General features: G+C 43.3%; 1 protein-coding gene across 1 annotated transcript; it reads right to left on the reverse strand.

Annotated features, from left to right (window-relative positions):
* Nucleotides 1–78: 78 nt before the first annotated feature.
* sfmbt1 (Scm like with four mbt domains 1) lies at nucleotides 79–24,873 on the reverse strand. The gene is made up of 21 exons (XM_086168811.1): nucleotides 24,782–24,873; nucleotides 19,564–19,621; nucleotides 19,369–19,463; nucleotides 15,551–15,794; nucleotides 14,674–14,762; nucleotides 13,619–13,871; nucleotides 11,673–11,770; nucleotides 11,437–11,538; nucleotides 10,894–11,053; nucleotides 9,692–9,774; nucleotides 8,811–8,937; nucleotides 8,436–8,549; nucleotides 8,229–8,271; nucleotides 7,512–7,579; nucleotides 7,283–7,422; nucleotides 6,370–6,479; nucleotides 5,882–6,057; nucleotides 4,649–4,830; nucleotides 3,399–3,623; nucleotides 2,451–2,579; nucleotides 79–2,284 (listed from the first exon to the last, which is right to left on the reverse strand). Exons 2-21 carry the CDS (start codon nucleotides 19,586–19,588, stop codon nucleotides 2,144–2,146), a joined length of 2,604 nt encoding a protein of 867 aa, XP_086024937.1. The 5' UTR covers nucleotides 19,589–19,621; nucleotides 24,782–24,873; the 3' UTR covers nucleotides 79–2,143.
* Between the last annotated feature and the right edge of the window lie 1,952 nt (nucleotides 24,874–26,825).

The following is a 26,825-nucleotide window of genomic DNA, read 5'->3' on the forward strand; positions in this document are numbered from 1 at the left end:
CGCCGGGTCACGTGATCTCGCCGGCCGTGAGGTGCCTGCTGGGAAATGTAGTTATAAAAAAAAAAAAATCAGCCGCGCTCCTCGTTCCTTTTTTTTATTGCGGTGTCATTAAATAATTCATATTATTACAAGAAATAAAAATCTGTTACATAGCTCGTGAGTACAACTGTAACTCCAGACAAATGAGTAAACAAAGAAACGTACAGAGGCTTCTGTGTCACAGAAAATCAAGCACATCACACCAAATAACACGATTAAAAGTGGTTTTGCGAACCACAAAGAAATGGTATCATTGGTTTAAAATCCCCAAATTACTCTGACAGTGAATTCATTGCATAACAAACTGTTTCAATGTTGTGTCTCAAATATGCTGCAAAGGATGCAACTATTCTTTAACCACAATGACGTTTTGACTATTTTGTGCAAATATACTGTATATTTAGAGCATTTACACATTTCTTATGCAGCATATTTAGCTAAATCTTTTGTCTGACCACCCTGTTGCACTAGAAGATATTTGACAATGTACACTATATACAATCATGCACTGTTCTTCGTATCACCATCTAGTTCATGGTTTCGCTTGGATCTGCATTTCTAAATATACAGCAAAATTTTACATGGAGCTTAGACGAGATAGGAATTTGGTCTCTTATTGAAACAAAGATCCGATTTTCATCGATAAGCAATTACATACCGACCGATACCTTTTACAAAAGGTGTTAAAATACATGTCTGGTGTGAAATCTGATATTTTTTTTTTTAAACTCGTGACAGGTCTTTGAAATCTGCAATGTCAGTTTTTAAATAACTAGTGAAAACTTACAAAATGTATTAAGCATATGCAAATTGTACAGTAGTTTTACTTTAACACTAGAACAGAGTACAACCGAGCGTTTAAAAATGTGGCGTTTTCAAACAGTAAAATGGATTTCATAGAAAAACAATGGTTGTTTTCAAATGCTGCCATTATACATATGTATGGAGCAGAAATAATGAACAATTTAACAGTGAAATTGAACTTGAGAATGTGTGAAATCATCAGGTTAGATGGCATGACAACTTCAGTTCTGCCTTGAGCAGCCAACAGGAAATAATCCATAACTGGTTAAACAAAATATTTCGGGGAGAATTTTATGACACTCTGAAGACACAAATAAATTAAAAAGCCTTTATTACAAAGCAGTCAGGAACATACGGAAAACTGAAAAAACAGGTGACTGCACCCCAATGCTAAAATGCACTTGATCTAAAGGCTTTTTCAACTTATTATGAAGGCTCCAGGGGTCTTTCTCATTGGTACTTTACCAAAAGATAACCTGAAGTACTTTTATACCCTGTGCAGTTATTCTGATTAGTTCATTTTCCGTACCCACGCATAACCAAACACAGCTTAGTCTTCTGAAGGGTTCTAAAGCAGTGGTCCCCAACCCTTTTATCACCGCGGACCGGTCAACGGTTGACAATTTTACCGCAAACCGGGGGGGGGGGGTACACGTAGATTGTTTATATTGTGACTATAATAATAAACGTGAATCCACTGTGTACTCGTATGCAACTTTATTAGCAGCTTCCTCGTAAAATTGCGCCAACAACATAACATGAGTATAATGAAGGCTTCGTTGCCTCTTTGCCCCATATTATGCAGAGCCGCTTGGTCTGTGGGAATCAACTGTTACGATAAATCCGCGTTTCAAGTGGTATTGTCTGTTAAATCTTTCTTTTTCTTGGAAGTTGTAGGCTCTTCTTCTGTCTCTTCACTAGACCTTTTCCTTTTCGAAAAGAAACTTTCCATCTGATGTCTGTTTTTTACTCATTTTGCTAGCTTGCGGGTTACATTTTTGCCGCTCAAGTGACCGAGATGTAACCGAGAGACTCCGGTCATTTTTCAAAATAAAAGATTTTTCAAAATAAATATTGTTAAGACTCAGATAATAAATGCAACGGATTAAATTGATTAATTTTTAGGCGGCCCGGTACCAATTGATCCACGGACCGGTACCGGTCCGCAACCCGGGGGTTGGGGACCACTGTTCTAAAGGATGTCCAGTGTTAGAAAAGTCAAAATGGGAAAATACAGTGTTTTTTTTGTTTGTTTGTTTTGAAGCATCATTACAAATGTCCCATTCCTGCTCTCCATCAGCTACGTGGCAAACTGTTGATAAAATGCCAGCTTGACTCTTTCAATGTGGTGGCACAGTTTGATGGCCGGTCCCAACTTCAGGTCCATGCACTCCTGGACAGTTGGGAGGTTCAGCAGGAGAAGTGCCTGCCCGTCAATCTCCTGTAAATGCAAACAAGATGCAAAAAAATATTTTTGGTTTGAAGGGTGATAAAAAAAGAACATAAGCTCTGTGACCTTTGCCAATAACTTTAGCATTTTTTTACTGAAGCAGACTGAGGTGAGGTCTAATACCTGGAGGGTAACTTAACATGTGTGTATTTCTTACTTGGTCCAAGAAAATCCTTGCAAGAGGTGCGCAATCAGTAGTCCTGATGAAACGAACCACGTCGGTTACGCTCCATTCCAGGGGGCTGGTGTCCAAACACAACTTTTGGGGAGGCTCAGACTTTGAGGTCTGCAAACATGTGGTTTCATAAAACATAAGAAGACGCTTCTTAAGGCTTTTCAGAGTAGAAGACTTTACAGCGAGTTTATTACACATTAATAGGCACAATGAAAAATAGAAAAATCGTAACAGAATGCAATGAGGTCAAACCGTCATTTAAAAGGGTCACTGCATAAGTGTATTTGATGAAAAAAAAAAGCATGATTGGGATGTTCTAGTAGCCAGACTATATAATCTGCATCTGTAGAAAATTATACAGAGAAAAGATTTTCTGTGAATTTTGGAGGATTTTACGGTTTGGAAGATTTATCAGCAGCAGAGCTTTAGGGATGGTTTTGTCAGCCTTGTCATATGTCCAGTTTTTGCTGAAAAAAGTTCTAGAAATTGGTCCCACTGAATCTGATCATCTCAAGATCATCTTTGGTGTCATCGTCCTCACATTTCTGGTCATGGAATTTCACACTGAGACTAAACATTACTGACAGACTTTTTTTTTTTTTTTTTTTTTTTTTATGAATTTCCAACAATGCTTACAGAAAAGTCTCACACACACACACACACACACACACACACACACACACTGACATGTCCTATTTTTCCAAAGTTACCATAATACTTCTAGTTAGCATTTTGATTTTTTTCCCCACATGAATGCATATATTTTTTGAACATTAAATGTCATCGTATATTAAATTATTGAGCATTATACTTCAATTTATCAACAATAGATAATCATGGTGGTTTTTAGATGTTACTCCACTCATACTAAGCTAACATGGCATCGGATCACATTGTATGTGGTTCACACTTCCATGTTGCGCTCCATACCTTTGGTGACGGTGGTCGGTTTTCATCGTCAGAGAATGAAGGAGAGCGGGGTTTCCGGCGCCGGCGCGTGGGCCTGGGCGTTGCTGGTGGGGAGGGAGAAGGGGTGGTGGGCTGCGACTTCCCCACCGACGGCTCTGAATCATCTTGGAGATCGTCCTGTAGCTCAGAGCCCGTGTCTTCACTAAGGGAATCATCTTCATCTAGATCCTCTTCCTCCCCGCTACCCTGCTCACCACAGTAAAGGAGGAAAAAAGAAAAAAAAACATGCCAAATAAAGGCAGGGTGATAAATCAGGTTTTAATACAGTCGGATTAACAAAAACTTCCTTAGGTTAAAAACTCAAGTTTGTTCTTTGAGGCAAATATTTCATCAGAGGGGTTCATTAAAACATCCCTTGCCTAATTGTCTCAGCTCAGCCTTTTAATCAAGGTTCTATTACAATGCAGCTCAGTTACTATGGTTACTCTCCACTTTTGTTGTGGCAAGACAATCAACAAGATCAATGCAAGAAATCTTAAAAGTAAGTCCACAGAGGTCACCCAAAAAAGAAAAATAAGAGAAGAGGGGCAGAAGAAAGGACAGCGTCAGACAACAGGAATCCATGGCGACGTGAGTGAGAGCAAATTTTAATAAATCAATCATTACGGCCCACATGCTGCTGCTCAGTTAGCATCCCTATAATATTAACATTGGTGGTTGAATTCACGCTTGTCTGCAAGCCGCAGTGTACTTGCGCAAGATACCAAACCCAAGTTAGCCCCGATGGCCTGGTTAAGGTCTTGCATGGCAGCTCTGCTGCTATAGGTGCGAAAGTGTGTGAAAGCAATCTAGTGTAAAGCGCTTTGAAATTGCAAAGTGCAAAAGGGCTATAAGAGGAAGCCATTTACCAAGCTTTTTGAAACTTGTGTGAGCTATCTTTGTCCAATGAAATATCTTGGAAATCATGCACCTTAGTCAATAATGTTCCTGACCCATGTCCTCCTTCAGAAAACGTTCATCTTTAAGAGATTGGCAGTGGCACCTTGAAAATTGTTTTAGGATAATGGTTGATAAAGGCCTTTTGGCAAGAAAAGAATTTTAACAAAGTAAAAAGCAAAGTAGTAAGTCCTTGTGGTGACTTTATGCAAGTCTTTTTTTTCTCCAAAAGGTAAAACTTGGGAGAAATCTTTGCCTCGGTGTTTTAATCGAAACGGACAACATTTGGCATGTTTACATCTCTTGACGTGCGCTGAATTTTTTGTGTGTGCTACCTGTGGCGACCCGGCGGGCGTGTTATCAACTGAGGCCGAGGATCGTCTTTTCTTGTGGACAAAGAGCTGCTTCCTCCTCTTCCTCCTCCTGCCTCTTCTCTTCACCCCGCCTTCCAGATTTGTGTGGCCGCCGGGAGGACGGCCAACACGTTTGCTCTTCTTCTTTCCATAATAATACGCTGCTAAGAAAATAAGAAACGTGCAAATGCTCACGCATCTGTAGATTTTTCCATGATAAAACAATGTAAAATATGATCTTAGGTACGTGCACTTATAAATATTCCAAATGGGCAGCGTATAAAAGAAGCTTAGCATTAGCCTCGTGGGAGAGGAAACATAACAGAAGAATAAAAGCATAACCGTCGGACTCTTGCAATCAAATTACATCAGTTCCTCAACCCCTACAGTGAAGCACGGCGGTGAGTAAACAAATCAACACCTTGGAGATTTGCTCAGTTGAAATAATTTCCGCATCAGATAAAAAGAAACTGAAATGAAACTGTCTGCATTCTGAAGCTCCTTATTTACTGAATGCAAGAGTTTCTCACAATTCAAGTACATTTCTCTGCATCGTACAATATTCACTGAGGGCGCCTAAATGATTCCACTTATCATTTCTATTCATGTGAGATAAATTGAACTGAACAGGTATTTAGCATTAGGTACACATTCAACCCAGTACAGAAGGACGACTGATAAATATTTATTTTTACCACCTTCAGTTGAGTAGAATCAACCCAGTCTAAAAGGTGCGTCTTGACTTAAAAGTTGGAAAAAAATGTCTAGAAGAAATATGATGAAATCATTTTTGGGCAAAATTCTAGATGGTTCGCGATCACGTATTTTCAAAAAATACTAAGGCTATGCAAGCGCTGCTTCACACAGATGAAAATAAATCAATCATATTTCGGACCTCGCAAAGTACAGTTTTCTTGAAAATATGGCTTACCAAACTTTCAAGAAAATATTTCTTCTAGGGGCGGTGGTACATTTTAACCAACTTTCATTTGCTTTATTGCACCTTTTCTTGCATTTTTCTTGAACATTTTTAAACCAAAGAGGGTTTCCATTTTCCCACACGGCTGTCATGAAACACTCTTTCAATCATTACTTTTTTCCCCAGAGTTAGTGTCCCCTTCTGGCAATGTTTACTTTTTCTTGTGTACCCACCCAGACCACTAGAGCAGTCAAGGATCATCACTTAAGTCACCTCACACTGTGTAATCCACTTACTGTATTTAGTCTTAGTGAGGACAGAGCAGTTCTCCGAGCACCGCTCCAGAACCATGCGAGGTCCAAAAAGGTTCGGGCAGCATTCTAATTTGATGCAGGTCTTCCTGCAGAAGTCTGCCACACGGTCTGCAGTGCGGACTATTTCCACTGTTGCTCTGTAGCTCTTTCCCTTGTACCTGATGAATACAAAGAGGCATTTTGAAAATACTTCCCCAATATTGTCACCAAAAAAAAAAGCCTCTCCTTTTGGTTGTTCCTTCTCGTTTCCAAAACTAACCATCCGCTGTTGGCTAAACTACCGCCTTAACAAAGTATCTGGCTTTTGTGCCGGGTTCCGGCGCACAGATATCTACTTCCACTTATAATTCAAGTATGTTTTTAACCCAGCATGTGTTCTAAAATAGTCCAGCTGCATACACTTGTACTTCCTTTTTGCTTTCTAAAGAGTGAGCAAATGTTGAGGCGAGGACTGAATAGTTTCCTCTCACTTGGCTTTGAGTGTCTCTCCATGGCCTTGCCATCGGCTCTCCTGGTCCAGCTGCAGCTCCCTCAGCACGCGGCTCGGCTTGTACGCGGAGTTTATCAGCAGAGTCAAAACCTGCATGCAAGACGCGCAAAGACACGTAACACTTAAATCTTATCTGTAACACTATATGCAGTATGTGGCATGACACATATATTGATCAAATGCTCTTTGGTTAAGTCAAAAATGTCCCAAATCATGTGACATTTAATAGATTATCATCTTCTTGAGCTGTATGTTGAACTGCAACATTTAGTCTCTAAGCTTACGTATATTTCCACACGCTCTCGAGCGAAAAAAAAAAAAAAAAAAAAAAAAAAGACATCCAATGTGAAAGGAGCAGAAAAGCCGCTTTTCAGCACAAGTGGAGCAGAATCTGTCAGGAGGGTTTTTGTCATGGAAAATGGTTGAAAGGAAAAAAAAGGATGATAGAAAATCAGCCACAATCTGCTTATTTATTCAAACCTAGAAGGGGGGAGGAGGGGGGGGGGGGGTCACTGAAATAGCGGCTTCCTCTATGTGACTGCAGGACACAATAGAGATTACAAAAAAGCACAGGGTCAATTTTGGAGGCCATTCCAAGGACAATGGTTTGGTGTCAGAGAAGCCCCAGAGGTTTGACATACCAGCTTAGACTGTGGATAAAACATTTGAGAAAAGATGTCGAACTACCAAGTTGTAAATTCAATGTTTCTTACGCAGTGGGTCTATAATTTGGGGGGGGGGGGGGGGAAAGAACAAAAAAAAACGGCTATTCAGAAGACACGTCAAATAGACTATGTGGTCTAATATGATTCTGTATATGTTTTCTGTCTGGACCCAGTAAACTTGATAGGATCACGTGATTATTTTCACAGGGGAAATTCTGCACATCCTACCTCTTTGAGCACAAGGACACAGTTTCCAGGGCCGATGAACTGAGGCAGTTCAGCGATACGTCCCTTGTTCAAATACGGTCCGGAAAAACACCGATGGTTAAAGTAGATCTTGGGACAGCAGTACTTCCCGTTGCTCTGGCCTGTGCGTGGACACAAAATGAGATGCAAATGAATGCAGCGAGCGCCGACTTTGCCGCTGCGTCTACGAGACCCGAGACATTTCGCTCACCTGTCTCAGACTGGTTCGCCATCTGCTGCTTCACAGAATCAGGGGACGAAGACTTCGGGGGTGTTCGGCTACGAAACCCGGGACAAACTGAGTCAGGATATTTAAACACCCACTAGTGCGGAGCTCATTTAAATGGAATTGCGATATCGCAGCTTCTTTTTCCACCCCCCCTATCAGGTCGGGCTTTTTATCACCTTTAATAAGAACCTTCCCGGTATGAAACCGTAGCTTCACTTTGCATCGCCCAATCCTTTACCAGACAAATATAAGCCTCAGAGTGTCATCACACAGCGTTGGAACACCCTGGGATCTTTAAATTCAAAATCTACACCTAACTGTACAGCAACGGTGTGTGTGTGTGTGCGTGTGTAGGTGTGTGAGAAACACAGTCGCTTCTTCTTTTGCTGCACAGGCGCATCCTTATGTTCCCATGACGAACCCACGCACAAGCATTCACAGTATCATGCATCATCTTCTGATTCCCTGATGTGGCATTGAAGGTTCCCCTTCCAAAGTGTGTGTGTGTGTGTGTGTGTGTGTGTGTGTGGGGTGCCCCGCTTGCAACACACAATTTATACCGAGATATAGATCCTGAAATTGTAGCGACAGTAATGTAACTCCGTGGTTGCCAGCTGCCATAACTCCCAACAGCGATGAGACGAGAAGACTTGGATTTATCGACCGATAAAACAAATCACCAAGTCGTCTTCTACTCACTGTTTCTCCGGCTGCACGACAGCAATCTTCCTCTCTTTTTCAACTGAAAGAGAAAAAGACAGGTGTGAGTTCAGTCACACCGTCGCATTGCCGTGGGCTATTTGGAAAAGAAAAAAAAAAAAAAAGAATACAGCGTTTGTTGTTTATACATTAATAAAAGACTCATTAAAATTTTGACAGTTCAATGCGATGACTAATGTTGTGTACCTGAGGGCTTGATGGGGTAGACTAGTGGATAGCCATTTGTCTCACACCAGCTGACGGGGAAGATGTCAAGGGAGTCGACGTGAACTATCAGCTCAGGCATAGGCTGTTTTAATCCTGGATACACAAAAAAGCTATTAAAAAGTGCTTCCAATACACAGCTTGTACTCTAACTCCAAAAATGATTTTTTTTTTTTTTTTATATGGACTGCTGCTATAATCAATCCATCTGACATTTCTGACAGAAACATCTTGTCGGCTTTAGAAAGCCGCAGTCAAATCCAAATATGTCGAGGCCCCCGAATGTCATTGCTGCAGCGTTTTTGCGGCTGCTTTCATCATCTGAAGGAAACACATTCTTTCAATATGCAATCTCACCTTCCAGGCTGAGCCAAATGTATTGGCCTTTGACCCTTGTGACTGTTGCCACATGAATGTTTTCAGGTGACAGCGGGTTGACCGCTTCTAGTTTCATGGATTCTTTGAAGCTGTGCTCACACAGCTCCTGGAAGATCAACAGAGAGAGAGAGAGAAACAAATCAAAAAACAAACTTTAGACCCAATTTATTGTGCAAGACTGCTGTGTTGGGTTGGCGGTAATGAAATAGCTCAATATTTTGTCAGCGGGACAGGAGCGGGCAGAAGAGTCAGTCACAAAGAAAATAATCCGTCTATCTCAGGGTATTTAAAGTCCTTTCTTATCTCCAAATTAATTCATGGTAAAGTATTTTCCATGAATTCAGATTTTTCTGGATCATTTGCAGGTCATTTGGAAACTCTATAGAGCACTATTTATAGACTGCTGCAATTCTAACAAAGGAACTCCTTGCTCAAATTCACATCCCTTTTTTGTTAAAAAAAAAAAAAAAAAATTTCTATGATGGTTCTTATATTCATCAGACATCTCTCTAAAAAAATATTTTAGTTTGGCAATCACACAAGGTAATGGAGCAGCACTGTGAGATGTGACGGGCTAGTGACTATTTACGCGAGCCCATTGTGGAGTAAAATGTGTCATGGCACTTCATAAAAACAGCACAAAATGATACAGGTAAGCTGTGAAATGTTAAATTGAATTGTCTTTCAAAAAAAAAAAAAAAGATGCAGGAACACGGATTTGCAGAAAGTGCAGATGACTTTCAGTGAACTCGTGTTACAAGGCTGCGATGAGTTTTGCTCTTGTGTTGCCGGACACGGTGCAATCCCGGTGCTTGAATGGAAAATAAAATAAAAAACAGGTCAAGCGGTCACTGACTTACATTGGGGAAGCAATGCTGAGGAGCTGCCTCGGCCTCGCACTGCTTCAGGTAGTCTGCCCAGTCAAAGTCTGGCCCCTGGTATCCTGTAACATGATGGAATATGAAAGGGGAAAATGTCAAATTAATTTCCCTGGAGGTAACGTCTGAAATGTGAAGCGTTGCTTTAATACTGTCTGTGATGGACGACGGCGTTGGCTGCGTTCGCTGCCGGTGAATCTATTTTTAAGGCTTCGTGAATCACAATAAGATTAATTCTTGCATTCAATCTGGTTGCAACATAAAGTGTCAATAGCTGTAATGTTAATGCGTATTATTTTAACTGGCTGTCAGTATTAGCAAGGCTTCATAAACAAGTCGGTTATGGTGCCGTAAACTATTACAGAAACCTTGTCGCTTTTATTTGGCGATCACACACAGTTTCAGGCATTATAACCTTTATGTGCTTATCACAACCTTACAATCTAACAACAACAATAACACATTTTAGGATAGTATAATAGATACTTTATTAGAACACACCACTGTTGTGTGTCCAAACCCTGGAACCTATTGAAGTACAGTGATCCCTCGCTATAACGCCGTTTACTTTTCACGGTTTCGCTACTTCACGGATTTGCATCGTGCATTGTGTTCTGCATTCTGATTGGCTAAAGAGTCACTCCGCTTCTTCTCTACCTGTGCGTCAATAACGTTGCAGTTTAATATGTACATGTACGTAAAACAGCTTGCCAAATTTTACATTACTTCCGTGCAAATTCTCTTAAACCCATAATGTTGAAAAACACTCTGGACCGACAAAAGCACCTGCGGTAGATGCTATCTATCGCAGATTAAGTTAAACTTCTGGACATGCTAAAGGAAGGTAAAAGCTTTGCAGCTGTAGGTCGGCATTATGGAATTAATGAATCTTCCGTTCGTTCCATAAAGAAGGAAGAAAAAAAACATAAGGACGACAGCAGCAATGTATAATAGAGTATTTAATTTTATAATAATTTAAAAAAAAAAAAAAAAAAAGGTTTCTACTTCACGGATTTTGCCTATCACGGGTTCTTTTTGGAATGTAACCCCCCGCGAAAAACAAGGGTATACTGTATAAGAAAACGGTTTCTAAATAAAGTGGGATGTCGATTAAGAGTAAAATAAAAGGTAAGCCATTCCTCACCAAACGGGCTAAGATAGAGAAACAATGCATCACAGCAAACCTGGCGGAGGGCTGAGAGGGAGTCCATTCTTCAGACCCCACTGAGCGGGAAATATCCCCGGACTGTCTCTGTGGCACAGGAAAGAGCGCCCGGAGCCTTCTGACTCCTCCATACCACAAAGGTCATCCATTGTCACCAGAAAATACTGCTCATTGAAGACCTGCAGTGGAGAGAAATTCAATTTGGGATGGTCGCGCGCAATCAAAACACAGCCAAAAAGTCATTTCTCCCCCCCGCCCACCCACCCACCCACCCACCCCCGATCTTGAGTATATTTTGTTTTTTTCCTCGGCACATTGAACACTGTGTCAAGATGAAAGTAAATTCAAGGAGACCTGCTAAGCTGTGTCACTGACTGAGTAAAGAAAAAAAAGAACTTTCAACTGCTTTGTATGTTCAAGCTCTGAAGGCGGTAATTCCTTCAATAAGGGCAGTAAAACATGTTGACAAGGAAGAAAGAGCATAAATAAACTGCAGACTGTAAACCTGGGGAAACGCCATTGTCGGGCAGGTGAAGCAGATTTGATAGGAAAGTCTTGTTACCTTGGTGACAGTGGCAGGTCTGATGGAAATCGGAGCGGCAGGGTCAACAGCTTCCAGTTTCATCCCTTCCTTAAAACAATGTGCGGCAATGGCGGGCTGATCCTGAGACACATTTTGCGTTTAATGAAATACGTTTCGGGTAAGTGGAGGATGTCACAGCTCTTTGTTCGGGGGTTTAGCAAAGAGAGAATTTCGGGGGGGGTTGGGAAGAGACGTAGGAGAGCGGTTGGCGGTACCTTGCCGAACTCTGCGGACAGAGCTTCATCCTGAGGCAGCTCGCTGATCCTCTGTTTCACCTCCCCCCACTCTTCCTCCGTTCGCAGGCCCAGCAACTCTGAAACACAAGCACCCATGACAGCTGCTGAGGACCCAAATTGTATTATCTTAAAAAATTTTAATTTATCTTTGATGAGGCGCAAACAACATGACCGACTTCGGGCAAAACAGAGTGGGAATGTCTGCTCGTTGTTTCCAAGCTCCAAGTTGTTTTTTTTTACTTTTTTTTTACGACATTTCTGTAAGCCACACTGTTGTCTGGTGTTATTGTCAGTTATTTTCTCTGTTGCTATTCGGCTGGTCTGAAGGGAGTGTGCAAAGTGTGAATTTCAATGCATTGCCTAAATCACCATATTTTTACAACTTATAAGAAAATAGCAGTCTTGAAAAAGAGCTTCCACACTTTTAACCACTATAAACAACTATGTTGCCCTATAGGAGCCTGGAACCCCAGAAAAAGCTTGCAGGTTCTAGAGCGCTCCCTTCAGGGGTCACTGCGGCAACTCAAAATAATCACTAGAATTATTATGGCTGAAATCTGATTCTTATCTTTAAATAGCAGAGAAACTGATTCTCGCATTCAGAATTTGTACAGAAATGACAAAGATGATATTTTTCACTGGTAACATAAAATTTGCACGGTGACCTTGAGTTCGAGCTCAGTTGTGACGAAAAAAGGAATCGCCTCCAATTCCTTTTACAGCGCGTGCGGCATTAAACTTCATTTACTTTCAGATCCATGTGAAAGCACGGATCTATCTGATCCTGCAGAGGAAATCAATTTCAAGGTTTTAATAAGACGCCAGGTAGAGCTGCGTGACTACCGTTAAATTAATGAAAAACAATTATTTGTGTCACTATTAAGCTCATAAGAAAATGTCTCCTGTCTTTTTGTGATATTTAATGGAATATATTACTTTCACTAAAACGGGGAGTTACATTTATGGTAAAGGTAAGGATGAAGTGTATGTAAAAGCCTTGTCAGAGTTGTGGATAACATCTTTTGTGTTTCTTCAAGATAAGTATAATTAGGGCTGAGCAAATCATAAAAGAAAAGAATATCACCATGTTCCAAAGCAATTTTTGGAATATTAATATGTATCACAATACCTGTTTTGCAATGGAAAAAAACTTGTCCGTCTGTCATAATGAGTAGGCAATTTTTATTTTAAACGCTTGAAAAAAGGCTTCTGAATGCAGATTAGAGGACAATATACTTCCAATTAGTTCAAGTCATTACTGTTATTATTATTAGTAGTAGTAGTATTAATGAGAATAATAATGATGATAATAATAATAATAAAGATAATGAAGGAATTCATTAACTAACTAGAAATACCATGTTCACATTATTTTGTTATCTAGCCTTTAAGCCTTGGAAAAGGTAACAAGCTGAATTGACAAAAGACATGCAAGATTAAACTGAAACAGTTAACAAGTAGCCTCCCTCCCTCGCTCGCTCTCCATTGACCGCTGTTACGCTGCAGCGCACCGAGCTAAGGCAGGAGAACATAACTGTGCGCTCTTCTGCAGAGAAATGCAAGGAGAGATGCTTTCATAGATATTTCACATTCTTGTCAAGCACTAGATATGAAGCTGACATTTTTAAACTCTGTCGGGTATCGTCACATTTGGAAAAAACATTTTTCTATTTGCACAAGATCTTTACAAATTTCTTTTTCAAAGGATGACTTAGAGCTCATTATCTAACAAAGAGAACGATACAATAACTCAGCGCCACAAAATGACTGACTTGTAATGGATAATTACAGTATTAATAATTGTCAATGTGTCCGGTCCATGATTGCCTTGTTCCTCCCTTCGAAACAACTCATGCAGAAATCACAGTTCCCTTCCTTCATTTGTTTCTAAATATAAATATGAATACAAAGACGGAGCTGCTGACCTGAAGGGGGCTTGAGGGTGCAACCATGCTCCGTCGCCCAGCCGGTTGGATGGAGGCGTGGGTGGAGGTAGAAGAGCCAGAGGGTTGCGGGCGTGTCCGGGAGGCCCTCCGTACCCACGAGGCGCAGCTTCAGCCTTCCTCCGACATTCTCCTCCACCTCGGCGGCCCAGGCCAGCCCCGGGTCGACGCCGTCCTGCAGCTCGACGTAGCAGCCCGCGCTCAGCAGCTCCACCGGGTCCCGGCCTCGCTGGGGCTGGGAGAGGGTGAAGGGGGGGGGGGGGGGGGGGGGGGCAAACAAAAAGCTGAAAAGTGCAGACAATTACAAACCATAAAGAAACACACGCCTAGGCAAGGTGAGGAATTTGCGCCGGGAGAGAATGCACGGTGTAACCGAGTGGGAGAACCGAAGCCGATGAAAGCCGAGTGTTGATGACTCTGAAGGATTTCACAGACTGTTCTTACGCACTTTGCGGCGCAAACAAAGCCCAGGCTTGTATTTTGTGTTACCGAGGCTTCACATCAGACGTGCGTGCAAGATTTCAAAATAGCATCACAATAAGATCTCACGCAGTCAAATACATTTTCGCATGCATTCAAATCAACTTTTCAAGTTGTTTTTTTTTTTCCACCCTCTCCTTAGCTTCTAAACATGGGCATTATAAACACTGCGAATGCTTGAATATGTAAATTCCCCCTGCAAGGACAATAAAAACAAACAAAGGCAGAGCACGACAGTTGCTTGCTTGTGTGTGTGTGCTTGCGTGCGTTACAACAGCACGGTTAGATTTAGATCACCTGGGGGAAAAACTGTCGACTTTTTGTTTTCCAAATGTCAGTTGCTTTTTCCTATTTTCAACTACCTTTAACTCTTAACGTATTGTCTTTTTCTCTCTCTCTATTTTTGTTACGCTGGAGAGGTTGTCAAATTTATCACAGCGTTCTTGATGCTATAGATTGCTCTCTGCAGACACAGGCCCGGGAAAAAGCCCACCAAAGCCCCACCCTGGGTGTGAGTAATTTTGCAGAAGGGCAGCGGCGCCATTTCCTTGCCTTACCAATTCCAGCAGGTTGGCAGGCGCGCTGCACTCCTCAGCCAGGACCTTTTCCAGCAAAGCCTCCCAGTCTTGGTGTTTCTCACGTACACCTGCGGTTGGTCCGACACACAAAGTGCATACTTTATTGATCAACCCTCCAGGTGGGCTTAGACTCAATCCCACAACCCGGCTGGAGATAGGGTAGATAGATTATTCTATAAAAAAAAAAATGATTTGGATTTTTAAAAAAATTCGAAAAGATTTATTTCAGGGGTGTTTATTAAATGTCATTAAATATAAATCTTAGCGCTGCGGCAGCTTGCCAATTTAGCATATTTTACAGCCTGACTTTCTGAACTAAAAATTTCTGAGAGGAAAAAAAACATTGCATAAATTTTTCCAATAGAACAGATAAATTCATCACCTGAAAGATAGCAAAACTCCGCTCCCAAACTGGGCGTTGACAAAATGTACGGCTCAACTTGACATTTTACAAGAAATATATTACGGTTAAATACTTGTGAAATGAATGAGGTTATAACTGGGATGTCCTGAAAGTGATATATCGTGATCTGTGTGAAGACACAGATTATTGTACACATTCTGTGGTGAAACGGAAGGATAGCTTGGTAGTGCAAGAGAGAAAGGCTGCAGCATAAACAGGCATAGGTGGAGGAAAACACCGTAGAGAGGTACAGATTTTATACTTAAGCTGACACTGGGGGAAAAAAAAAAAAAAAACACTCAAACGGTGCTTGGTCGTTATTCTTTGAAACAGCCGAGGACAATTGGAAATGTTGCTAAAAATCCATCACATATATGAATAATGCAAAGATAATTGCCCACCTTCAGACGTGACATGGAGACACGCAATACCGTGTCCCGAACAAAGACTTACCCTCAGGGGCTCTCATGGTCTTGCCATGCTGGCGGCTCCAGCCCAGTGGATGGAGGTCGGCCGTCATGATGTCACACCAGAAGTCAGCGCTGCGGTTATCCTGATAGCCTTCGTAGCGTAGCAGCAGCAGCTGGCCGCATGTTGTGATTATGCTGGCCACCCAATATGGACTGTCAGCCTCTGAGCGCAGGCACACCTCCAGCTTCATGCCTGGGGTCAGTCCTGTCTGTAGACCCTGGTCAACCTGCGGCAGCCATGGAAGTGTGCAGTTAGCATGATATCATCAACCTGATTACTTGCTTGCCAGTTGGGATACAGGTGCCGGATTGCACAAGTCAAAATAGTCTTAATAAGGCTGCCGAAATGGCTGCGGCGTCCCTCGGACATGACGGCAGGAGGCATAGAGGGCGGCCATCGCAGGGAACCCGGAAAAGGGACACATTGCCTGACAGCCGCACTGAGAAGTTCTGGATGTGGGGAACGGGGTAACGGTTGTTTGCGGTCAAGGTGTTCAACCCGCGATAGTCACCACGACCCGTCAGCCTTGGGCATCATGTGCCCAAAGCCTCACATGGGCCCATGATCCCCAGACGCTCCAGGGTAGCAAACTCCTCCCTCGCGGTCCCTTGTGTGGCGAGTCCAGGCGCCTCAGCCACGGGAAAACCGGCGGCCTTACGGTGGGGATAAAATGCTCCATGCCGTGTCCTATCAACCTGGTTGAAAATGTGGGCATCTTCAGCGACAGAAAACCCACCAATAACCATTGATAAACATCCCTTCAAACCCAAAAATCCTCCACCGATAATGGCGGCGAGTAATGAACTCCCACTCAAAATGGCGTCCATCAAAGCTAACCGACAATGACGGTGAACCGAAGGTGTCAATGGCAAACCCGGTTGGCAGCGCTCAATAGTGGACAGCTGCCTCTGGCCCGAATGTCCGCCTGCGTTGGTGGAAGTAGGCTCTTCTGCGAGCCAGAGTCAACCAGGAACCTCAGGCCAAACCTCGAGACCCGGACAAATAACAACCGGGTGCATCCACCGGCGCCCACAGCTGGTACTGAGTGCGGGCTCTGCCATGCAGGGGGGGGGGACACACCGCCGTGCTCTGCAGCCGAATCGCTGGTGGATAAAACAGATGCCAGTCCTACGTCTTCTCAGCCACGACGGCTGCATCCTCGTCTTCTGGCGCCGCCCGCGAGGGCTCCGGTGCCACACTCTGCGTAACGAATGGCCCGGTAGTTAACAAGATGCGGTCGGCCTCTGCCGCCAAGCTGCGGTAGTCGCTGGCGGCCAAACTTCAGGAGCCAGAAGCAGAAAAACATGGAAAAATATGTCAAAAAAGGAACCCGCCGTCGTCTGATCCTAGCAGTGACTACATGTCCTCCATAAGATCAACGGCAAAGCCGTCCCCCAAACCGGGCATGGAAAGCAGCCTGTCGTGCAGGAGTTTGACTCTAATTTTGAAACAACTACAACCTTGAACATCCGGGATCACCGATATATACCCGGCTTCAACACGCCCCCCAACCCTTCATCCCCTGAGGTGAGAGGCCACACCCTCTCGTGTCCGCCAGTTTGGTATTATCGCAAAATCCGTGTTTTCAGTGACGTAACACAATCAACAACCAATAGACGAGGAAAAACAAAACCGGTAAAAGGAAACCTGGCAGAAAAACAATAACCAGAGCAATATTGGCGGCGGAGACGGTCTTTTTTGGCGGTACGGATGAACTGGAATGGCGAAGCAAAACCGGATCAATATGAAACATCCAGAGAGAGTAGCGGATGGCGGAGCTGTGGGCGGAACAGCCCGGCTTGTACGATGTCAACTCTCCAACACGACCGAGTGGAGAAGGAAAAGCTATTGACCAAAATAGCAGAGGCTCTGCAAATACCCGGTGAAAACATGCATGGTGGGGGAAAAAAAACTGTGTGTGTGAACAATCTAGTTGTTGCCTTGTAAATAGTGACCCTGTACGATTCACAGGCTTTGTAAAATTCAAGCCTGAGACTAGGCTGCAACTAAAATCTCTAAAAAACATGTCTTACGATGTGAGCAGGTGTGAGGTGATAGTTTTGAAGATGAAGTCTTTTCTAAATATTTTCAAAGTCTTCTGATGTATGGGTAGCATAAGATGCATGATATTACCTCCATTAAATAAAACTCTCACACTTGCAGTAACTGGTGTGAGTGCAAGCATATTAGTGAGTGCAACCTAGCTGTCAATCGCATGATTCCAAACCATGCAACTGATAAATTGGGGGGGGAAATAGGAAGACGGTGGGTCACTCAGAATTGTCTATTATTCTCTTTCCAACTGATCCTTCTGCAGGTATGCTGTCATACCCACAAACAGGATCGGTAAGAAAGTATCCACAGCGGTGCCGCGGAAAGACCAGATCAACCCCCTTCGTCACACTCGATGGCTCAATTCGGCACAGAGAGCGGAGCCTCTGGTGGGCCTGTAATTATAAGTCTGCGGATGAACTCCTGCTGCAGAGTGCAACATATGGCAGCGCCATTGACGACCAATGGTCGGGGGAGGGGGTTCCTCACCCCTCTGGAAGTCAATTATCATTCGTCTCGGTGATGCTGAGAACTAAGTTGTTTAACTTCCAGCTTCCCGATCCTTACCACTATTAGGTGGAAAGTACTTTGTGATTTAAAAAAAAAAAATCGAAAAGGATTGTGTTCAACTGGATCACTTTGCAGCAGCTGTGGTTTTGTACACTCTTTTGGGGGATTATTAGTGTTAAACACAGACCGATAACTAAAATGGATTTTTCATTATTGGGATTGATAATAATACATCCTTCAATTTAAGTCAGCGGTTGCATTAAATGTTGTCCAATTCAACCTAATTTCAGCCCCGTGCAGCTGATGATCAGATGCACAGGATGTTGCTATTATCTTGCTACTCCTATCAACAGGAATTAATCATTTCCGAGCAGAAACACACAGTAGTATGAAAAACACTTCATTAAAATACAATACAATTGTGCGTTCATAGAGAGCACATTAGGCTTGTTTAGGAATCTATTTTTTTTTCGTATACGGGTGAATTTTTTCTCCCTCATTTTGTCAATTTGAACATACATTATTGACCTTATGAAAGAAAGACGTCCGATGACAAAAAAAGGCAGAAGACAAAAAGACCTTTCCAATTACATAGTTTGGAAACAAACATGTGGTTCAAATTGGAATTCATATTCATTTTGCACACAAGACGGCGAAGAAGACAACGCTCAGACATTAACTTTTGAAGATTAGAAAACTAAACATTGGCAGCACTGGCCGCTTTATATCTCTAAATTAAATGGCGTTCGTCCTGATGTTCATGTCGCGACCTTCACTCAAGCAAATTCAATATCTAAACGCTGTTTGTGGACAGCTGGTCGCCTGCCGAGAACGTAGGAAGAGCACCGTCAGTGTGTTTCGCATACAAAAATATTGATCTGAGAAGTTTTAACAGCGGCCGACTAACCGTCGTATCAACGTCACACGGTTACCAGCCTTTAGAAATTACTGACGGCGGGGGCTGAGTGTTGAAGACAAAAAAAAAAAAAAAAGCAATGAACAAAACCCATTGCATTTTGGGGAGGAGGTGGGGAGAGCCAGGATATTGTGCTGACACGGAAAAGAAAATTTACTCTGGGCTTTTCTTGCTGAGACATCCAATAAATGTCTATGGTCCTTTCAGATTTAATAAAGTCTGAAACAAAGCATTGGTTATTAGGGGGCTTATTGAGCACTTTGATTATGAGAAGCTAGTAAAAGCTATTAAGTCTCAGCTTTTTAAGGCGGGCAAAACTCACGTGTTTGAAGGCGTGATGGGGAACGGACGTCGCTCCCGTCTCCTCCAGGTAGTCGTCCCAGTTAAAGTCGCATACATCCTGAGCAGAGTCTCCGTCTGTAGCGCAGCGACGAAACACATTTATTCCTTCCAACATTTTTATCTTACTCATTTCATGCAGCTGCTGTTAAAAAAAAAATCATAATAATAATCTCACCAGACTCAAGTGACTCCTGACTCATGCTGGTGCCCCCTCAAGGCCAAGATTACGAGCTCTGAGGAGGAACAGGGCGGTGGATTATTATCCGGAGAAAGTAAATGAAAGGCTCTGGACCAAAACTCAAACACAAAACAGAAGCAGGAGAAACGTAGAAAAGAAAAAAAAATCACACTGTGAAGCAGCATCCTTTCAACCAAGGCTATATCACACCAATATCCGCACAGCTCAAAAATCTAAGAACCAGCTGTTTTAAGACAAAAGCTGCGTATTATATGAATGCAGACAGTCTTAGCAACCATGATACTGACTGGCGGGAAAGACATCCCAGCCCATCGAGTCAAGTGAGGCAAAATTCAACATCCAAACCTGCTGAACGGACAATGATTTGGAATTAATCCTGGTTTTCCCAGCAATTCCAGATGCGTACTTTCAAAAACGGGGCAATATCTTTGACTGAGTAATTAACACTATTGAAGAGTCTGTAAATGGCCCTGGACTCATGCAATACAAAGGAGCGGGAGTTAATAAAACTGCATTATATTTTGCGAGTCACCCGGGAAGTAAGTCAGTACCAAAGTAGACGGCGCGCACTCTAGTTAAAGTAGGCTATTCTCATCAGCTTCAGCTCTCCTCTGGGAAGTTTGAAAAAATATAATCGTGTACCTGCTTTTAAAGGCTCTCAAACAGTCGCTTGGTTTGAATGTTAGTCTCACACACACATACACACACACATCAGGCTTTGTCACATCAGACTGACCCACGGCATTGTGACATGCAGATGAAATGAGCTAATGCAACAGCAGAGATGGCTTGAATGAGGGGGAGCGGCGAGCGTGACGCCAGCGGTATATGGGATGTGGAGGGGAGCTGCTCTGTCACGGCGGGTCCATTCAGCCGGCCTGTCAAGCTTGTCTTTGTCACATCTGACGTCTCTATTAAAACCATCAGACACAACCCCCCAGACCACCGGCCTGCCACCATGACCCCCATGCTCCACCAGAATCTGCACCACCTTTCACCCACGACCCTGTCTCAGACTCCCTCGGTCTCCCCAGCCCTCCTTCCCTCCCTCCCCTTAACACACACACACACACACACACACACACACACACACGAGTGTCTTATTGTTCCTGGGGGTCATACGCCTAACATCGGGGTGGAAGAAATGACACTGAGACAGAAATAGGAGCGCAGAGCTATTGATGATTTAAATATTAGTGCTTTTCTGAAAGCAGGTGGGAGTGGGAGCCACTTTTTCTGCTCACAAGCTACTTAGCATTTGGCGCTAAAAATATGAAACAAAAATTAAAACAAATGCCATTTTTTCTTACATAATATGAGTAAGTACAAAAACCCTGTGGCAGCTACAAATAATCTGAGTGTGTCCAGTGTATTGAGGAGAAACTGATTACACTTTTATTCAAATTTTTCTTGATTTTTTTTAACTGATCTTTTTTTTTAGTTCTAAGTGATTTCCAGTGATTCAGTTTAGTGATTTTTTCGCCCCCTAAAATTGATGTTCATTTCAAATTTGAAAATACCTTACTGATAATACAGAGATTAAAAAGTAACCGGCTGATCAACCAACAATAACAAAACAAACAAGATAGTGAGTCATTTTGAAGATGAAATTAAGATTTTGAAAATTCGTAAAAATATTATATTTTACAATGACCAACGTTTCTGTGGAGTTTGATAAATATTAGAAAAACAAATGTTATCCATGGATCTGAGAAAATCAGAAAATAGCGCAACAGTTCTAAATGTAGACACCACAACAATATAATGTAATGAAAAATGTAATACGCAAACAAACAAATATAAAACAATCTGTGTGTAACCCACCACTACCTCGAGCTGCTACCTCATCACATTTGTCACGCCTCCTTTCTATTTCTGAATGCTTTGCATGGGTCTTAGCTGAATCAGACGGTTTGCAGAAGCCACAATGATCAACCGTTTGCTTCTTGCAAAAAAAAACCAAAACAACAACCTTAAAACAGTTTATTCACTGCCGCTTTTCTAAACAGCTGTCTCTAAAAAAAACCTTCAAGACCAACTTTGAAGACTTATTTATTTGATGGCATGGGACGAAAGTTTCCGCGGCGCTCAGCTTTGCAACAGCTTCTACATGAACTGTCACGACAGGAAGAAATGCTACTTCCCCTTGTTTCGTACGCAATGACTGGTCTGCATGGACCACAGCGACCCACAGTCTGACGGTTGTCTTTCTGCACCAGCCCACACTCTGAACTGAAAGAGAAAGGGCTAAACGTGCACACACCCAAACATACGCGCATGCAAGCTCTTTAACAGCGCTCAGTGAATTCTACTTTCATGAGCACTTAGCATGTGATGGGCCTTTTTAAACAAGCTTTCCTGAACCTCTGGGGGCTGTGGGAGGGAAATACAACCTGACAAGATGCGTGTTCACACACCGTGCAGCCTTCAGTCAACAGTAAATACAAATAAATTAGCAGCCAGTTAATTGTCCATAAAACCCATCTGATTTTATGTTGTGCTGTTCATGTCCATATAAAAAAAAAAGAAGTTTTTTTTTTTCCCTGAGCAGCGCACCAATTTGCTGTCTCAATCGTTATCACAGTTTTTTTCAAAACCACCCGCATCATCGGAGTGTTTCAGAGGTGAATTTCCAAAGGCTAAAAAAAACAAACCCCCAACTTGTTTTCTGGCTGCTCTCCACCCGAGCAAAGCCGGTCGCGTCTCAGTCTCTGACATTTTTCGCCCGAGTGAGTAATGATGCTCGCTGCCTTGACGAAACACCTCTGAGAGCTAAAAGTACAGACCTCCGACCGGGTTTATATAATTGTTCCTATCGAAACCCGAATGAGCAGAAGCCGACTAGTTTCCTCACTAAAATGTACAAATGACCCGCTCCTTGGCTGACATATCAATTAAGAACACCGGGATGTGAACGAGAGCGGCGTTAATGCCTACGGATACAAGATGGACCGCTGCCACCGCTGAGGTGAGGCGCGGCTTCCACTCCAAATGCTAAAAACTGTGCGTGTAAACAATAACAAAAGTTGAAACACATGAGGGATCCGCTGAAATGTCGGCTCGCTACTTGGTAAACACAATGTGGAGCAGGGAAGCAGATGATCTGGGGGTGGGGGAGTGGGGGGGGGGGGGGGGGGGTTTCGACCGGAGCTAAGTGGTTGTGATGATGCCAAAACGGCGGTGAGTGAGACGAGGATTCATCTGAGAGACCCCTCCTGCGCTTTAACTACCCTGTGGCATCAATGCTACTTTAGCTCAGCCAAAAATGGACACAAAGCATTTGTTCTTATGGAGTTCCTGAGGCAGTGGGAGGTTCCTGCCGTCATTCGGACGACCACGGAGCGTCATTTTGACTCAAAGAGTCCTGCTCATGGAGCAAAAGTTAACGACGGGGAGTTAAAACACTCATATCTGCTGGTACTATATGTGTTTCAGTATAAACAAACTGCACAGAGTAACACGGCCTCCCTGGTAGAGGGGAGGAAAAACAAGAGAAGCTTGGAGAAACAAATGCACGTCAAGTCCGAGAGAACCCGCTGTAAACAGATTGCGGAGAGCAATTCCACCGAAACAAAACAAAACAAAAAAAAAAAAAAAAAAAAAAAAAAACTGCAGTCAACTGTGGGGGTGAATATTTCAAGTGTAATTTCCCCAGAACTGGGGAGCACCGCAAATCCCATTCGCCTCTCGGTGGTGGCAGAAAACTCACAGATTGACGACTCAAGAAAAAAAAATCCACAGGGCGCTTTTCTCATCCCCGTCCTCATTAGGCTCACATCTCACTGCATTTCAGACCAGAGAGAGAGTGAAGAAAAATCAATTTGAGAAGTGGGGGCTGGCGGTGGGGGTATCACTTTTACGAGATGGCTTCCACCTGCCAAAGCTTTTAGGGCCGGTGCCGTTCCTACGGCAGCTGCCAATCCACCGGTCCTGACCATAACAACACCTTTATATAAAAGCTATTAAAGCCATTATTGTAGCACGTCGGTGAGAACCGTGTAACTGTTCGCGCTACAGTTATCATTAATATGAGATCATCTACGCCGTCCCCTCCCGACCCGTCACACCAACCTCGCTGTCTCTCTTCCGACCCTAACTGGTCGAGGCAGAAGGCCTCCGCACCGGTTAAAGGCGGTTGTTTCCCTGCAGTTGGGAATGTTGGATTTCTGCAAATTATTTTTTAAACCACTTTCTCACTTGTATTGTTTTGTTTCTCCCTATTGTTTCTTCAGGATATGTATTTTATATATATATATTTATTTATTTATATTTATATATGGGTGTGTGTGGTGTCCTTGAATGTTGAATAAAAAATATATATATATTTTTTTTATGGATTTTTATTATTATTTTAAAGTAGCGGTCGTCCAGAGCAGGGGGACAACTGCGGTGTGATTTGGCGCTTTAGAAATAAAATCTGACTTCAACTTGAATATCAGTTGCCGTTAAAAAACCGCCGGTTGCACAATAGGGAAGTTAGGAAACATCAACCGAGCAAGTTAACCAGCTTAATATTAGAAAAAAAAATGATTGTTGAGTAAAAAAAAAAATACTTGTTTGTTATTTTGCACGTTTGGCGTGAGCTGCGCGGAAATCGTCAGAGGACGTTGCCACATTTATTATGTAAGGCTTGGACTTGGATAAATACGGAGTTATTCCAGGCCAAAAAAAAAAAAAAAAAAAAAGGTTGGGAAATTTCCACGCAATCGCTGGAAAGTGAAAGGAGCGGCGGATCCCGATCGTGAAACGCAACGGCTTTTGCGGGAGATCTCAACTTTCACACTGAGGACGAGTGGTGGTGGCGGGTGGAGGAGAAGGAGGAGAGGAGGAGGAGGAGGAGGGAACACGACAAAATAGCGATCGCGGGAGGGGGTTGGAGGGGAGGGGAGGGGAGGGGGGGAATTAACCGGCTGATGTCCCCGGTAAACAAAACCCGCGGTGCCGCCCGGGACCCGGCGGACACATGGCCCCGCGGCCGCCCCGTGTCCGAGTCAAGTTACCGGACGTCACGGCTCCGAGCAATAAGAGCAAGCTGGCGAGCAAATAAGGGCGCTTACACTCGACCGAACCCGACTCATCTTTTTGAGAGACGGGAAAAAAGCCGAACGCGCCACCGTCGCGTGAAACACCGACGGGAAAACGTAACCGACAGCGCGCCGTATTTGAATATCGAGTCGCAAAATTCGCCTCTTACCGCTAAGTAGTTTTTCCAAGTGGCTTTTTTAGATGCCGATCCTCTCCGCCTGCTCGCTTCGGGGGAACGTTACGCTTCCCGGAATGAGGAAGGCGAACCCCGGTGCGGCTTTTCAAAATAAAAGCGACGGGAGCGCGGTTGTCGTAGAAGACCGTTGACGACCGTTAAGCCTTCACTTTTATTTTGAAAGGACGCCGTCGGGGCACTTCCGGTATGGCTCTCGCGGTGCTTCGTGAAATTGACGCGGTTTCTCATTCACGACCTCATTCCAATATGGCACAAACGGCCACTGCGCATGTTCTGCCGCCTATATGCTCTGAGCCCGGCTACATCACACTGACTTCCATCTTCACGCACACACACACACACACACACACACACACACAATAAAATATCACACGACCACAAGCGAGAGAGAGAGAGAAAAAGAAAATAAATAAATAAATAAATCTCGAACACGTACAAAAGAAAACAGCAAAAAGCTAAACCACCCCCCATGTCTGTATACATTCTCATAAGGTTTCTTCAGACATCCGTTGGAGGTTTTTCCTTTTTTTTAAATTCCCACTGGAATCAACACTTAGTTACTGATTGAGCTGTAATTAATTGCCCATATAATCGACCCACTTTCGTTAAATGGAATATATATATTTTTTTTTTAGTCACGTTAAAGCTTCCGTGTTGTAATATTTTCATATCGGCTCAGAGTTGATGTGAGATTGCCATCCTCTGCGCCCGGGTTTCAACTAAACCAAACGGACAAACGGTCGCCAGTTAAATGTTAAGCGCGACATTACTTTTTCTTTTTTTTTTTGATATATTACACACACACAAAATCACAATATAAATGGATCAAATATTGCATAACAGCGCGCTGGCACGATACTTCTGCTGCACAAAGATCACAAGTCGGGTTTTAGAGGGTGGGGGTGGCTGGAGGGGGGCAGGAGAAACTGCTGGAAATATGCGCTGACACTGTGAATGGAATCCTCCGAGTCCATCTATTCTGCATAAGAGATGTGCTTTCTATATCAAACAAGTGAATTTCTCCTTTTTAGAAAGCGGGTTTCTGCAGTCCGCAAGCCCTAATACGTCCTCCGAAAGAGGTTTTTGCTGGTCACTTGGACCACACTGCCTCACATAATCCTCCACAATAGACCAACCCTTTGGATGCCTATTATGACAAAAGGGGAGAAAAAAAAATCCGCGTTTTGCAATCGCTGAGGTGGAAACAGACGCCGACAATAAATATGAGCAGCAGAAAAGCGATCGGGGATGAACGAATAAATAAGAAATAAATTTAGAAAAAAAGGGCAAGCGCCCCCCCCCCCCCCCTCAAAAAAATACTGTATATTCAGTCGTTTTATGAAAGTGTTGTGGCTCTCCTGCGTTTTCGCACATGAGACCGCAAGTAGGGGGATCCGTGAAGAAACATGCAGCTGACAAGCGCGGATTTATTGTCTGCGCTCCATCTAGGATCATTTCTCCAACCTGACAATTGTGTCGGGCAACTTTAATGCCGCATTGTGTATTTTTTGGGGGTGGGGGTGGGCTTGTTTGTCAAATGTTCTGCATATTTCCTTTCAACTTCGCGGGGCCGATCGCTTCTCCGCGGGTGGATTTTTGCGTCCACGGGCAGAAACACGATGAGATAATGTTTTTTGGGGGGGGGAACAGAGGACGAGGACAGGTCATGAGACCGTGTGCACTGCAGGAATGTCTCCTCTCTGCTGTCACCCGGCGGACTGCAGTTGCGGCACCTGACCGCTGGGGCGCAGTAGCGCACAACAGGTCCCTTGCAGTCAAAGGCGCAAACCAGGCTGTGGCAAAGTGAAATATTTTGATGCACGCGCACACACGCACACAACTTGTGCTGCAGACGTGAAAGCAAAAAACAAAACAAAACAAGGTTTTCTGTGTAATTCACTGGAATAGAGGGAATGGCGGACCGGCTTTGCCCAGCAAAAGCTAAAATTCCCATGATGTGTGTTTACAATGGAGTTTTTGTCCTTGCGGGGTTTATTATTTTTTTTGCAAAGCTGGT

The sequence above is a fragment of the Fistularia commersonii genome, chromosome 21, assembly GCF_037954325.1.
Source record: "Fistularia commersonii isolate RoL2024-O1a breed Wild chromosome 21, RoL_Fcom_v1.0, whole genome shotgun sequence".
In the NCBI taxonomy this organism is placed as follows: domain Eukaryota; kingdom Metazoa; phylum Chordata; class Actinopteri; order Syngnathiformes; family Fistulariidae; genus Fistularia; species Fistularia commersonii.

Coding starts and splice junctions, on each gene's coding strand:
- sfmbt1 (XM_086168811.1), bottom strand. CDS start 19,588: ATGAGTCAGGAGTCACTTGAGTCTG. Junction 6,480..7,282: donor GTGTCCTTGTGCTCAAAGAG/GTAGGATGTGCA, acceptor TCTTGCATGCAG/GTTTTGACTCTGCTGATAAA. Junction 2,285..2,450: donor CAAGGATTTTCTTGGACCAA/GTAAGAAATACA, acceptor TTGCATTTACAG/GAGATTGACGGGCAGGCACT.